This window comes from Neodiprion lecontei, chromosome 7 (genome assembly GCF_021901455.1).
Source record: "Neodiprion lecontei isolate iyNeoLeco1 chromosome 7, iyNeoLeco1.1, whole genome shotgun sequence".
NCBI lineage: Eukaryota > Metazoa > Arthropoda > Insecta > Hymenoptera > Diprionidae > Neodiprion > Neodiprion lecontei.
Window position 1 is genome coordinate 7399907 of NC_060266.1, and position 13084 is coordinate 7412990.

General features: G+C 38.3%; 1 protein-coding gene across 2 annotated transcripts in view; it reads left to right on the plus strand.

Moving 5' to 3' along the window:
* Positions 1–13084, plus strand: part of LOC124295603 (odorant receptor 13a-like) — a 134420-nt gene that overhangs the window by 111715 nt on the left and 9621 nt on the right. The window contains exons 5-12 of one of the 2 annotated variants that reach the window (XM_046746135.1): positions 290–550; positions 932–1324; positions 3248–3523; positions 4562–4845; positions 4982–5081; positions 6140–6247; positions 6430–6585; positions 6668–6731. In XM_046746135.1, the coding sequence (XP_046602091.1) occupies positions 1016–1324; positions 3248–3523; positions 4562–4845; positions 4982–5081; positions 6140–6247; positions 6430–6585; positions 6668–6718 (1284 nt within the window). In that variant the 5' untranslated portion in view covers positions 290–550; positions 932–1015 and the 3' untranslated portion in view covers positions 6719–6731. Of the gene's footprint in view, positions 1–289; positions 551–931; positions 1325–3230; positions 3524–4561; positions 4846–4981; positions 5082–6139; positions 6248–6429; positions 6586–6667; positions 6732–13084 lie in introns of those variants that run through there. The other variant, XM_046746136.1, reaches the window with a different exon arrangement.

Genomic DNA, 13084 nt, shown 5'->3' on the forward strand with positions numbered 1-13084 from the left:
TTCTCCGACTCGAAGTTTTGTTGAACTGAAAAATAGTTCGGGATAATGGTTAATCTATATTTCAATGATTCGTTCGACAGTTTTCCTTGTGATGTCAACTTTAATCGTGCATTAACGACCTGGGAAACACCCACTTGGGCTTATGAATATTCCCAGAAGGTTGTTCGACTTGTGAACAAGTTGTAAGAACATATCCAACGCTCTTTCACGATCCAGTTGGAAAAGTTTGAAAGTTTTTTTTTATATGTATCTCGGTGAGTGCATTTATATTCTTATTATTGTTTTTTAGATGTATATATACAGGCGAGAGAGAAGACTCGACCTTCTTGAGAAAATTACGAGTGCGCCAACGTCTTCGCCATTATGCAGACAAGTTTCAGGCTTGACTGCAGAGAGAGTTTAACTCTGCCAGAATATCGTTCTTTCTTTTATCTTCCGTTGTGTTGTTGAGGAAAGAGTGTCGGTCATTTTCATTTAAAGGGGTCGACTATAAAAGTGAGTGAATTCCAGAATTTTTCATCTCTACAACGGATTATTCGATTCGATTAAGGTTTGTTTCACTCAAAAGTATGTTGATCGAGCTTTGCTGAAATACTTTATTCATTTACGTCAGTCCTTTTGCTGGATGACATTGTTCTTGGAGGTTTCAGCCTCTTTTCTACGATCTGGTTTTTTCCAAATGATCATGCTTTTTTCTTCACTAAATTAAAAAAGCCATCGACTTTTTCAAGAAAAATCAAATTTCTACTGTTAGAAATATTCTCGCAAGGGTTGGTTTTATATTTCAAGTTGGCAACACTTGTTCAACATTCAATCAAAATCAGTCGAAACACACTATACAAACATAAGCAGAGATTAATAATCTTAAAATATAATCCGCACGTAATATTTTAATCTGTGTCTTTTGTTTTAAATAAACCTGAGATACCAGCATTGACTTCGTATAGTCGCAATTTTCTTGGTAAAAAAAAAACCAAAAAAAAAAAAAAATCAACCGGAACTTTGCCCGCAAAAAATGGATGAAATCCGATCGTCGAACGAGGAGCATTTTCGAAAGGAGTTGATTTTCGAGGGTGTCAAAATGTACGAACGATACGTAACGCTGCATCGACGTTTGCTGCAACCGGTCGGACTTTGGCCGAGAAAAGCTCGTTGGAATAACTTGACTTGCTGTATCTACGAAGCAAATGCGTTTGTTAATATTTCCTGGATGATTCTCGTCTCGTCGAGCCAATATTTTTCCATTTGGGATGCTCGAGATAACTTCTTTGAGGTGATGGAGATCATCAGCGCCATGACGACAGCCTTCTTGATTATACACAAGGTGAGCTTTGAAAGTTGTAAGCTGCATTTTCGATCTTTTCAAGATCTTAGCGACCCTAGAATAATTATGCCTATGCATAGTAACAGTAATTTGAATTAATAACTCGGTCATATGAAAGAGTGAACGCATTTTTTCAGTTCACGAAATCAATTCAACTATCTAAACTTAATTAAATACAATTTTTTACTGAGAAACAATGATCAACTTCTCTGAAAAGTTACACCTTATGCGGTCATTATTATCAAATCACTGAAGAAGTTTCCAAAAATTTTCAGAGCTTGTTTTGATATTGTGTAAAATTATTTAATGTACAGCATCTATTCAATGAGTTTCAAATTTGACTAACAGCCGTAACCGTGATTCGGATATTGAAACGTTTGTCAGTCAGTCGATTTATCGTGTGATATAAATAATCGATGAAAAACAACCGCGAAGTTGATATTGAGTATTAGGTATTTATATTTACGGAACGTCGAATTAAATCTCGGTCAATTGCTATTTCCTGCCTGCTTTGTAAAAATCGGAAATCAGAACGCGCCTTTGAATATTGGAAAAACATTAAACTGCGATTACCTCGAAAACAGGAGAACTTCAAGTGATTCGGAGCTTAATGTTTCATATCCTCTCGACAGCTCTGAATAACTTGAATCCAAGGATATATGTATACTGCTAGCAGGGAATGGATTTGCAGCTTCATTGAATTTCGATAACAAAATATGTATATCCAGTACACCGATTGTCACAACGATCAAAATTCGTTTCAATTAAATGCCTGACAATCGTTAAAGATCAAAAACTATTATTATTATTATCTGGAAAAGTAGAGGTTTTTTAGGTTTCATTTTTCCGGAATTCTTGGCTTTATTCCACGCGGTTCTAGGTCATAAGAACTATTACAATAATTTATAAACCGAAAAACGAAGTAACTCTTGGTCGAAGAATCACTTGTCGGAGTGCAATAAATTTTTTTTACGGAAAACAAAACGAATCTATAGCTCGGAAAAGAGGGGATAGTTTTTCTTATGGCGCAACACCTGAGGAAGTAAAACTTACGCCGATAAGTGAAAAAACGTAATTCTTGACACAAAGAATAAAAGTTTCCGTTAAATTGAATAGAAAACTTGTGAACTTAATGTAGCAAAAATTCTAGATCGAAGTCTGCGAGAAAACAACCGGCATTTAATACAACAACTTCGGCAAATATTCAAACGCGTCACATTTGCTCGAGCAAATTATTGTTTGTTTTGAATAAAAAATTAGTATTTGTCAACAACTACTCCGGATTCACCGTGTGTACAATAACACACGTCTGCAAAGAAATCTTACTTCGGAATAAAAATATTACAGATACGAAGGTTTTCAATATGCCGAATCCATGTGTCTGCTTTCCATTTTTTTCTATCACGTATATATTAAATGATATAATTTTTTTTCTATTATTCAAAATTCAGAATTCGTTGTGTTTTGTTTTTGCATTTACACTACTTTAATCTATTTAAATAGTAATCCCAGGACACATTGCAACGGAAAATGGTCAGACGGAATGCTTGCAGATTTCTTTTTGATCGATTCGCCGTGAAATTTCCAATCGATGATACATGAAAAAAGAACGAGAGTTTTTAATAGTTGAACATTTTAACTTTATAACTTTTCTTTCTTATGAATGTTATTGCCATCTTTGTTGACAACTTGTAAGCAAAAATAGGGTTTTATTTGAGAAAAAAAAAAAAAAAAAAACATCACACGAAAATTATACGTGATACATATTTTTTATTACTATATTTCGATTCGTGAGCATCAAATCAATTATAATTACACTTAATGACAAGAAGGAGAAGGAGAATATTTTTTTTTTTTTTTTATCTTTTTATGCAGATCCGTGTAATCAAACGCAACTCAAAATCAGTATGTTTCGTTCCGCAGGCTTTCACGCTGTTGTTCAAACGTTCAAAAATACGAGAAATCGATGATACAATTCGCGAATTATGGATCGACGGATGGTGCAGACACAATGCGTCGGTTCGCCGACAGATGACGATGGTAGCCGGAGTGACGAAAACCCTGACGCTGATTTACCTCAGTCTGATAATAATCACTGTAATAAATTTTGCCGTTTCACCAATGGTTTCGCTTTATACCCAAAGGGCGGCAAATCTCTCCGAGGATGAAATCGTCTACGTTCTTCCATACCTGGCGCAGGTGCGTTTTTTTCATACCTTAAGAAATTTTAAGAATTCATGTCTCAATAAACAAATATTCAATTTGATTGGAGTTAGTTTCGTTCGAAAGAATGCGTTTTTTTTTCTTTTTTTTTTTTTTTTTAGAATCAATTAATACGAAGCACTGTTATCGAAAATCACGTGTCAAATATTTCGCTCTGTGAGACGTTTTGCGGCCAAATCGATTTACTTCAAATTTGGAGAAAATATACGTGAAGTTTTGACCCTCTGTGCCACGTTTCAACAATTCTACTTCCTTTCTGTTCATCGTATTTCTATCTTTGTTAATTAAATTTAAAACAATCGTAAGTTTTTATTGACAGATGAAATTGCGATTTCAAACGGTCGTAATTGCGATGAGAAATAAAAGGTAAAATCGTTTCTTGACGAAGAGGCTAAACTGTCCAAGAATGCTGTTCCCAAATTTGAAGTTAATCGGTTTAGCCGTTTTTTAAACATGTCACCGAGAAAAATCGTCAATTTTTACGGATTAATTCTATTGAAGAAATACGGAAATAAATCTCGGTCCAGGTCATTTTTAATGAGGCGAACTCCAATCGATTGAATAATTTTTGTCAACGTGTAAGTTCTCGGAACTCACTTTCTTTTTTAACCGTCACTCTACTAGTCGTCCCTAACACGTAAATTAATTAATCTTCCAAACTATGCGAAATCCCGTGTGTCGAAAAACTGTTTCCACCCCTTATTCGTGTTTCTTGCTCGTGGAACTTTTTCAGAGTTCGAATTAAACTGAAAATTTAGACCATTCGAAACTTTGTTTTTTCGTAAAAGTTCGATTTCTTTACTTCAAGTTTCGCCACCAAATAATTCGGAATTAGGCGCTTTGAAAATATTTGGAATTCGGAACTTCAACCCCGCCCTGTCAATCGGTATATTTCCAATCCACTTACTGCGATGTTTCTTCAACTTGTTATCCATTTCCGCACATGATATGAAGCATTGTAATAATCATGTTGAATAAATCAAATGCATCAACATCAACGATGGTTTTATACAGTTTCCCGGTGTGGACATAAGAAACCAAACGAACTACACGATGTGTTACATCGCCTCCAGTATCGTCAGTATTCCGATTATTCTCTACGCTGCTGGAACGGACATTTTTTACATTTCATACATAACCCAGATATCGCTACAGTTCGATTTACTGACGCTGGAAATCAGCGAACTTTTCGACGAACAGAAGACTAACAAATCGCCATCACCCAGCAGAGTCGAAAAATCAAAGATACAGAAGTTTGCCTTCAAGAAATGTGTACAAAAACACCAGAAACTGATCAGGTCAATTTACTTCAATTTCTTCAGAACCAATATCTTCCATCTAAAGATGAAAATTTATCTCCATTATTCGGACGTGCGATTGACCGTTACGCCAATCCAACTGAGCGTATCGACTTTTCTCTTTTTCCGTTCGCAGCTCGGGCCGGATAATGGAACAGCTCTTCTCCCAAATTCTATTCGGCATATGTGTCGTCAGCACTGTCTCGATGTGCGCAGTTATGTTTGAAACTGTAGTGGTGAGTTTCTCTCCTTGAACTGAAACAACGTATTGTAGCTAAAGAGTGAATAGACCAGACAGAAGAACGACATCATATCGTAGTGACGTTTTTTTTTCTGTTTTACTTTTGCTTGTTCAACAAAGAGCGAGTAATAGTCCAGTCAAAATAGATCTGTATTCGAGATCTATTTTTATGAACAGGAGTTTTCATCTTCAGGAACTCAAATCTGAAATCATGTTTCAACTGCGTAGCTGGCGTTTTTGAAAAACAGCAATACGCTAAGAGAAATTTTTAGTTCCGGTTAACGCTCAGTCCTTGACTATTTTCATTTTTTACCAGAATCAAAAAATATAGTTCTGGGTAGAAAATGAAAATTAGTTTTATAGCTGTTACCGGAAAGTCTGGTATCCGTTACTATTCTTTCTCATTACGATCACTGTTACTATATTTTCTTGCAACTGTTGCGAAAATTTAATGCTTGTGCAACAATAAATTGACGTTAAAGCCTTGTTTAACTAAAAAAGTAGAGTAAACCGAAGAAACTGATTTTGCGTAGCAATTACCAAAAAAGGATCGACAATAGCGGAAAATGCCAACAATATTCAAATAGTTTTTTAACGATACCTGTTTTACTGAATTTTTCTAGATAATTTAACAAATGAAATTTAAATTTTTCTCAGTTTTCCGACGTTTTTTGCATTTTCCTCAAAAACTGATATTGTTAGATGAAAAATGACTTGACCATCGTACAGAGTGGAATGTTCTACATGGATTATGTTGTCATATGTAAGAAACGGAGTTGGATTAACGAATTAAGAAAAAAGAAATCCTACTTATCGACGGCATCTGGGAAATTTTGGTGAAATTTTTCCTTTTTTCTTATTTTGTTAATCCGACGCCGTTTCCGACATGTGAGGACATAATTCGATGCAGTATTTTCCGCTCTATACGATAGTCGAGTCATTTTTTATCTATAAATAGCACTTTTTGAGGAAATCCCGAATATTTTTAATTCAGACCTTTTTTGACCGGCCTATAATACCGAAAATACAACTCATCTGAATTGCAAATTTCAGGCAAGTCACAATCAGCATGGAAACACCACGCAGTTCGCGCTGTACCTAATTTTCGAAGTAACCGAGGTCTTCATCTATTGCTGGTTTGGAAATATTTTAGTGGACAAGGTAAGAATATCAAGGTCGTAGATAGTAAGAGATAACCTTTTGACATCCTAATTTTGTCGACGAATCTTCAGCTTTTATCAACTTCTCTTGCCTGTCGTGTCAGCCATTAATTACCGTCAACCCGTTCAACGAATTATAAAACAAAGTAAATTTACTTGAACTTCACTGTTTTTATACTTCAGAGTATGCTGGTATGTCAGGAGGCTTACTGCACGAAATGGTACGACGCAGATACGATCTTGCAGAAGGATTTGATGATGGTAATGACGAGAGCTCAACAGCCGGTCTACGTGAGCGCCTGCGGTTTTGTCGTAATATCGCTGAATGTCTGCACAAAGGTGAGGCAACATGCACATCCATGATATCGTGTAAGAAGTATAAGAAATAAGTGTACGTGCATAAATGATCACATATTTTCAGATACTGAACACCGCAGCGTCATATTTCACACTTATTCGCAAGATGTACTAACAAACCAATCGCTGTACTGTTTGGAAATCTGTAAATTGTTGCATGAAAATTTGTCCAGTGATTTTCTATGCGATCAATTTTCATGGTCTTTTCGAGGATAGTGAATTGATGTTAAGGAATAGCGAAAAAAATCAAAGTCTTATTGTAGTAATCACACATTTTGCGAGTTGTTTGAACATTTGAATAAAGTATGAAAGACTTAAATAAATTATAAATCTCAATTTCATTACTGCCTATGACGACGCCTGAATCTAAAGAAAGTTCGTTTTTGGAATGGCTGACTCCATCGATACATCGGTCAATCAAGTCAAGTGGCTAATTGTTGTGCAACAAAACCTCTTTAACTAGTTTCAAGTTTTTTCAGGGAACCGAACTGTCCGCTAAATGGTCGCTCCTGTCAAATAAGTTGTAAGTATTTGCGATCTTCTGATTCGGAGTATAATCCAACAAGAAATTCATGCATCTACGAGACCATGTCGGTTTTTGATATCAATCTGTAATCAAAAAATCCGCAGAAGCTATTAAGACTTGGTATTGATGCTCCTCATTATCGCCATCATAGAGAAATTTTTATCTGTGTAAAATATTGATGGTCTGTGCAAAGTGGAAACTTTTTTACTTTACAGACAATTTCAAAATATCACACACGTGCGCGCAAAAGTTTACTTTGGCACTTGACACGAATTTCACTCGCAGGGCTTTAAAAATATTGCAAGCAATTTGGGCGTGAACCTTTTGAAATCACTCGTGAAAAAAATTTTCTCGTTACGCCCTTGTTGCATAGACTTCTATTATTGCGCGATTGAAGTTTGGATGTATCTCTAGAGAAATGTTCCGTCGTGATTTTCGCATTGTCAAATAGGCATTGCCTAGTGATTATTCAACTCAATCCTCACTTTACCGATCAAGGGATCACATTTCAGGCTTTCGTCTGATGACCATAGTCAGCTAATTTTTTACACTAACAATAAGCCCAACAATTCATGAAAATCCTCATCTGTCTCGGTCACCGTCCGAACATCGTCAGCCTCCTTGGCGCTTGCACTAACAATGAGAATCATGATGATGGTAAGTGTTTCTACCTATTGAAATTCCTTATGTGGATCCTGACCGGTCAGTTCTTATTTTTAGTCATCTTGGAATTTTGGCGCTTTGGGAACTTGTACGACTACAGTGGTGGTGCGGGTAAAAGTTTGTCGAAGAATTGGATACCGACTCTGAGGAAATCAATGATTCCAATTCTGATACCGATCCGATCGACGTCAAATTCCATAGATGAGCTATTCCGATACGTGATTAGCTAAGTCTCAAGTAAACCCAAGAATCATCTTCGAGTTGTAGTACTTAGTTCATGAAAATGTCGACGATATGAGTCATAAGTGGTGTTTAGGAACGTCCTGGCCCTGCATTTTCTCGTCACGGGTAGATCGTTACAACAATCAGTTACACTTGCTCGCGAACACTATACTCATATAAATACTTTCTTGCATACATGTATAATTGCGATGGTAGAGTATCTTATTTTTATAGATTGCCACGTGCTCTTTCCGAATTTTCACTTTGCCACCTAGTATCTGTTCAGTTCGCGCCACTATGTTGAAAAAAATGGCACCGCAAAACAGTTTTTTAACGATATGTCATTTCTGACTCATTTTACAATGAAAACTTTTCTTAGTTTATAAATATTTTCAAAAGAAAGGTGAGCTTTTTTTCTTATAGGATCACCAATTTTCAGAGTAGAACAATTCAGCCGGTTGATTGTTCAAACTCTGATGCATTTGCTACTCTGAAAATTGGTGATCCATTGGGATATATTGTCTTGAACAAAATATTTGAAATACCATATCAGATACCGATTACGGTAGTTTTTGAAAGTAGTCCGAGTTTTTACCTGCGTACAGGTGCAACACGTCTCTGCAGGATACGATATATGATATATGACATTGCATTGTCACTATTTCGTGTAACCTAGATTGGAATGAATGAAAAAATTAATTTCATGCGTGTTTTCTTTATATTTCCTCAATTTTTGGTCTTTTGTTGTTGCAGATGTCTTCCTCGCATTCCTGAGGGTCCAGTTAGTCGGAAAGATTCATAGGAATTAATTCTCAGACAAAAGAGTTGGGCTCAAAAAAGTGAGACTTACCCCTATGGATTTTTGTTGCGAATTGTGGATAGTGCTGGAATCAATTCTTTGATGCGCTATATCGATGTAATTTTCGAATGGGAACCCGAACTGAAAAGTGTTGACTCGCTGCGAACAACGGATCGAAAGTGACGGCCGTAAAACATAAAATTTAAACCGAGCTTTTGAAAGGTGCAAAGGAAAATTAAAAAATTCAAAGCTATGAGGACTCAGCTGCAGATGAGTTTCAGTTTATTCGGCATGCCACGATTTTAGTGCAAGTGTTTGGATGTCGGTGGACAGTACTTCACGAAGATGGGAAAAAATATCGAGAAGAAGAGCAACAATGCAATTAGCTTTAACATGAGATATAAGATAAGGGGCCATCCATAAATTACGTCACACGAATTTTAGAACTTTTAAACGCCTCCCCCCCGTCCTTGTCACAGGTTGTCACATATTTAGAAACCCCTCCCACCTGATGAGACGTCACAAATTTTTCAAACTTATGCATGTACTTAAAAATAATCAAAAGAAAACAGTTATTTTCATTTTTCTCTTATTTTTATTAAATAATCTTTATGTATAAATTTCGTGTTTTGGTATTTTAAATTTTAACACGTGACGTCACAAAGCTTTTGACCCCCCCACCCCATTAACGTGTGACGTAATTTATGGATGGCCCCTTATTATACTAGATATATGAAATTACGGAGAAGACGGAAAATGTTATGCAAGATAGTTTTTATTGTCTTTTGTCGGTATAGTTTAAGTTTTGACCTGCGTACTGGTGCATTGTACCTCGGCAGGATACGATATGTATATTGTATTGCTGCTATTGTATGATACCCAGGATTAACATGAATAAATGAGCAGATTTCTCTGGGTTTTAGTCGTCCTTTGTAAAATATTAACCCTATGATATTCTCAATGCCATTTTGCAATCCTTCGGTTCCAATGATACCAGAGAGGATCATTTGGAACGGTCCACAGACGCGAAGTTGTAACTTCACGAATTACGAGACAATTGAGTTAATCCAAATGGGTTTTTTGAGTCCGTTTTTGAACAATTTTGCGAATGACTAGGACAAGTTTACAGGTACTCCAACTCTAGTAGTCTCGCGTGAAGACTCATATGCGCGTAGTCCAGATATGCTGCGAGCAACGGATCAAGAATAACAGTTAAAAAACAAGAGATTTCCGTCGAATTTCCTATGCTGTTGATCATACGCACTTATAAGTGGGTTCTTTGCATTCCTTGAGATCCGATGAGTCAAGAAAGGGTTATGCAAATCAAATCTAAGAAAAGAGATTTTCGGCGGGAAAAAAAAAATCAGAAGTTTCACCTGTAGCCATTACCTATGGTCTGTGTAAATCTGATATTAAAAAGATGTCGGGGTCTTAGGCATGTAAAAGTTTCTGCCGAAATGTTTTTTGCCATGAACACATCACATAAAAAAAAAGATATCCGGAAGATAAAGTACTCCTGGAAGCTTTTCATGACACGTGCTTGAGATGAACACACACAGGAAAACCAGAAGAGTACCTGTAAATCAGAAGACGCTACAGATTGGTTAGTGAGTGAGTAAGCTCAAGTAAGCAGGCTTGAATTTCGAGACACGGCATAAACGTCATAAGCTATTAATTCACCAGTTTCTGATTTTGATCGACCTCCTCCGCATCAACAGATGCGCTACTGAAACCAGGGGAGATTTTTCACTAAGATTTCTCCGATTCGCCTAGTTTCAAACGAAAGTAATGTATGAGTGCTTGATCATATTGTTGAGCGAGGAGGCATGCCTTCAGTCATACAGCGTCGACATCACATGCAGTCAATCAATCAATCAATGTGTCCCTGTTATTAGAAGAGCTCCTCGTTTCTCCTGCGCTCCTGATACCAGAAGTAATTTTTGGCTGAAATTTTTCTGAATTGCTTAGTTTCAATGAGAAATGGCGGGAAAATTAGCGATCTCATGCCCTCTCAATCAAGCAGGCATGCCTTCAGTCACATAGCGTCGACATCACATGCGGTCGATCAATGTGTCCCTGTGTTTAGAAGAGCTCCTTGGTTTTTCTGCGCTCCTGATACTCGAAGCATGCATGCCTTCAGTCACACAGCGTCGACATCACATGCAGTCAATCAATCAATCAATGTGTCCCTGTTTTTAAAAGAGCTCCTCGGGTCTCCTGTGCTCCTGATACCAGGAGTCATTTTCAGCTGAAATTTCTCCGAATCACTTAGGTCTAAGAGAAAATAGCGGGAAAATTAGCGATGACATGCCGTCTCAATCAAGCAGGCATGCCTTCAGTCACATACCGTCGACATCACATGCAGTCGATCAATGTGTCCCCGTGTTTAGAAGAGCTCCTTGGTTTTTCTGCGCTCCTGATACTCGAAGCATGCATGCCTTCAGTCACACAGCGTCGACATCACATGCAGTCAATCAATCAATGTGTCCCTGTTTTCAGAAGAGCTCCTCGGGTCTTCTGTGCTCCTGATACCAGGAGTCATTTTTGGCTGAAATTTCTCCGAATCACTCAGGTCTAAGAGAAAATGGCGGGAAAATTAGCAATGACATGCCCTCTCAATCAAGCAGGCATGCCTTTAGTCACACAGCGTCGACATGACATGCAGTCAATCAATGTGTCCCCGTTTTGAGAATAGCTCCTCGGTTTTTCTGCGCTCCTGATACTCGGAGCATGCATGCCTTCAGTCATACAGCGTCGACATCACATGCAGTCAATCAATCAATCAATGTGTCCCTGTTTTTAGAAGAGCTCCTCGGGTCTCCTGTGCTCCTGATACCAGGAGTCATATTTGGCTGAAATTTCTCCGAATCACTCAGGTCTAAGAGAAAATGGCGGGAAAATTAGCAATCACATGCCCTCTCAATCAAGCAGGCATGCCTTTAGTCACACAGCGTCGACATGACATGCAGTCAGTCAATGTGTCCCTGTTTTTAGAATAGCTCCTCGGTTTTTCTGCGCTCCTGATACTCGGAGCATGCATGCCTTCAGTCATACAGCGTCGACATCACATGCAGTCAATCAATCAATCAATGTGTCCCTGTTTTTAGAAGAGCTCCTCGGGTCTCCTGTGCTCCTGATACCAGGAGTCATTTTTAGCTGAAATTTCTCCGAATCCTTAGGTCTAAGAGAAAATGGCGGGAAAATTAGCGATGACATGCCCTCTCAATCAAGCAGGCATGCCTTCAGTCACATACCGTCGACATCACATGCAGTCGATCAATGTGTCCCTGTGTTTAGAAGAGCTCCTTGGTTTTTCTGCGCTCCTGATACTCGAAGCATGCATGCCTTCAGTCACACAGCGTCGACATCACATGCAGTCAATCAATCAATCAATGTGTCCCTGTTTTTAAAAGAGCTCCTCGGGTCTCCTGTGCTCCTGATACCAGGAGTCATTTTCAGCTGAAATTTCTCCGAATCACTTAGGTCTAAGAGAAAATAGCGGGAAAATTAGCGATGACATGCCGTCTCAATCAAGCAGGCATGCCTTCAGTCACATACCGTCGACATCACATGCAGTCGATCAATGTGTCCCCGTGTTTAGAAGAGCTCCTTGGTTTTTCTGCGCTCCTGATACTCGAAGCATGCATGCCTTCAGTCACACAGCGTCGACATCACATGCAGTCAATCAATCAATGTGTCCCTGTTTTCAGAAGAGCTCCTCGGGTCTTCTGTGCTCCTGATACCAGGAGTCATTTTTGGCTGAAATTTCTCCGAATCACTCAGGTCTAAGAGAAAATGGCGGGAAAATTAGCGATGACATGCCCTCTCAATCAAGCAGGCATGCCTTTAGTCACACAGCGTCGACATGACATGCAGTCAATCAATGTGTCCCCGTTTTTAGAATAGCTCCTCGGTTTTTCTGCGCTCCTGATACTCGGAGCATGCATGCCTTCAGTCATACAGCGTCGACATCACATGCAGTCAATCAATCAATCAATGTGTCCCTGTTTTTAGAAGAGCTCCTCGGGTCTCCTGTGCTCCTGATACCAGGAGTCATATTTGGCTGAAATTTCTCCGAATCACTCAGGTCTAAGAGAAAATGGCGGGAAAATTAGCAATTACATGCCCTCTCAATCAAGCAGGCATGCCTTTAGTCACACAGCGTCGACATGACATGCAGTCAGTCAATGTGTCCCTGTTTTTAGAATAGCTCCTCGGTTTTTCTGCGCTCCTGATACTCGGAGCATGCATGCCTTCAGTCACACAGCGTC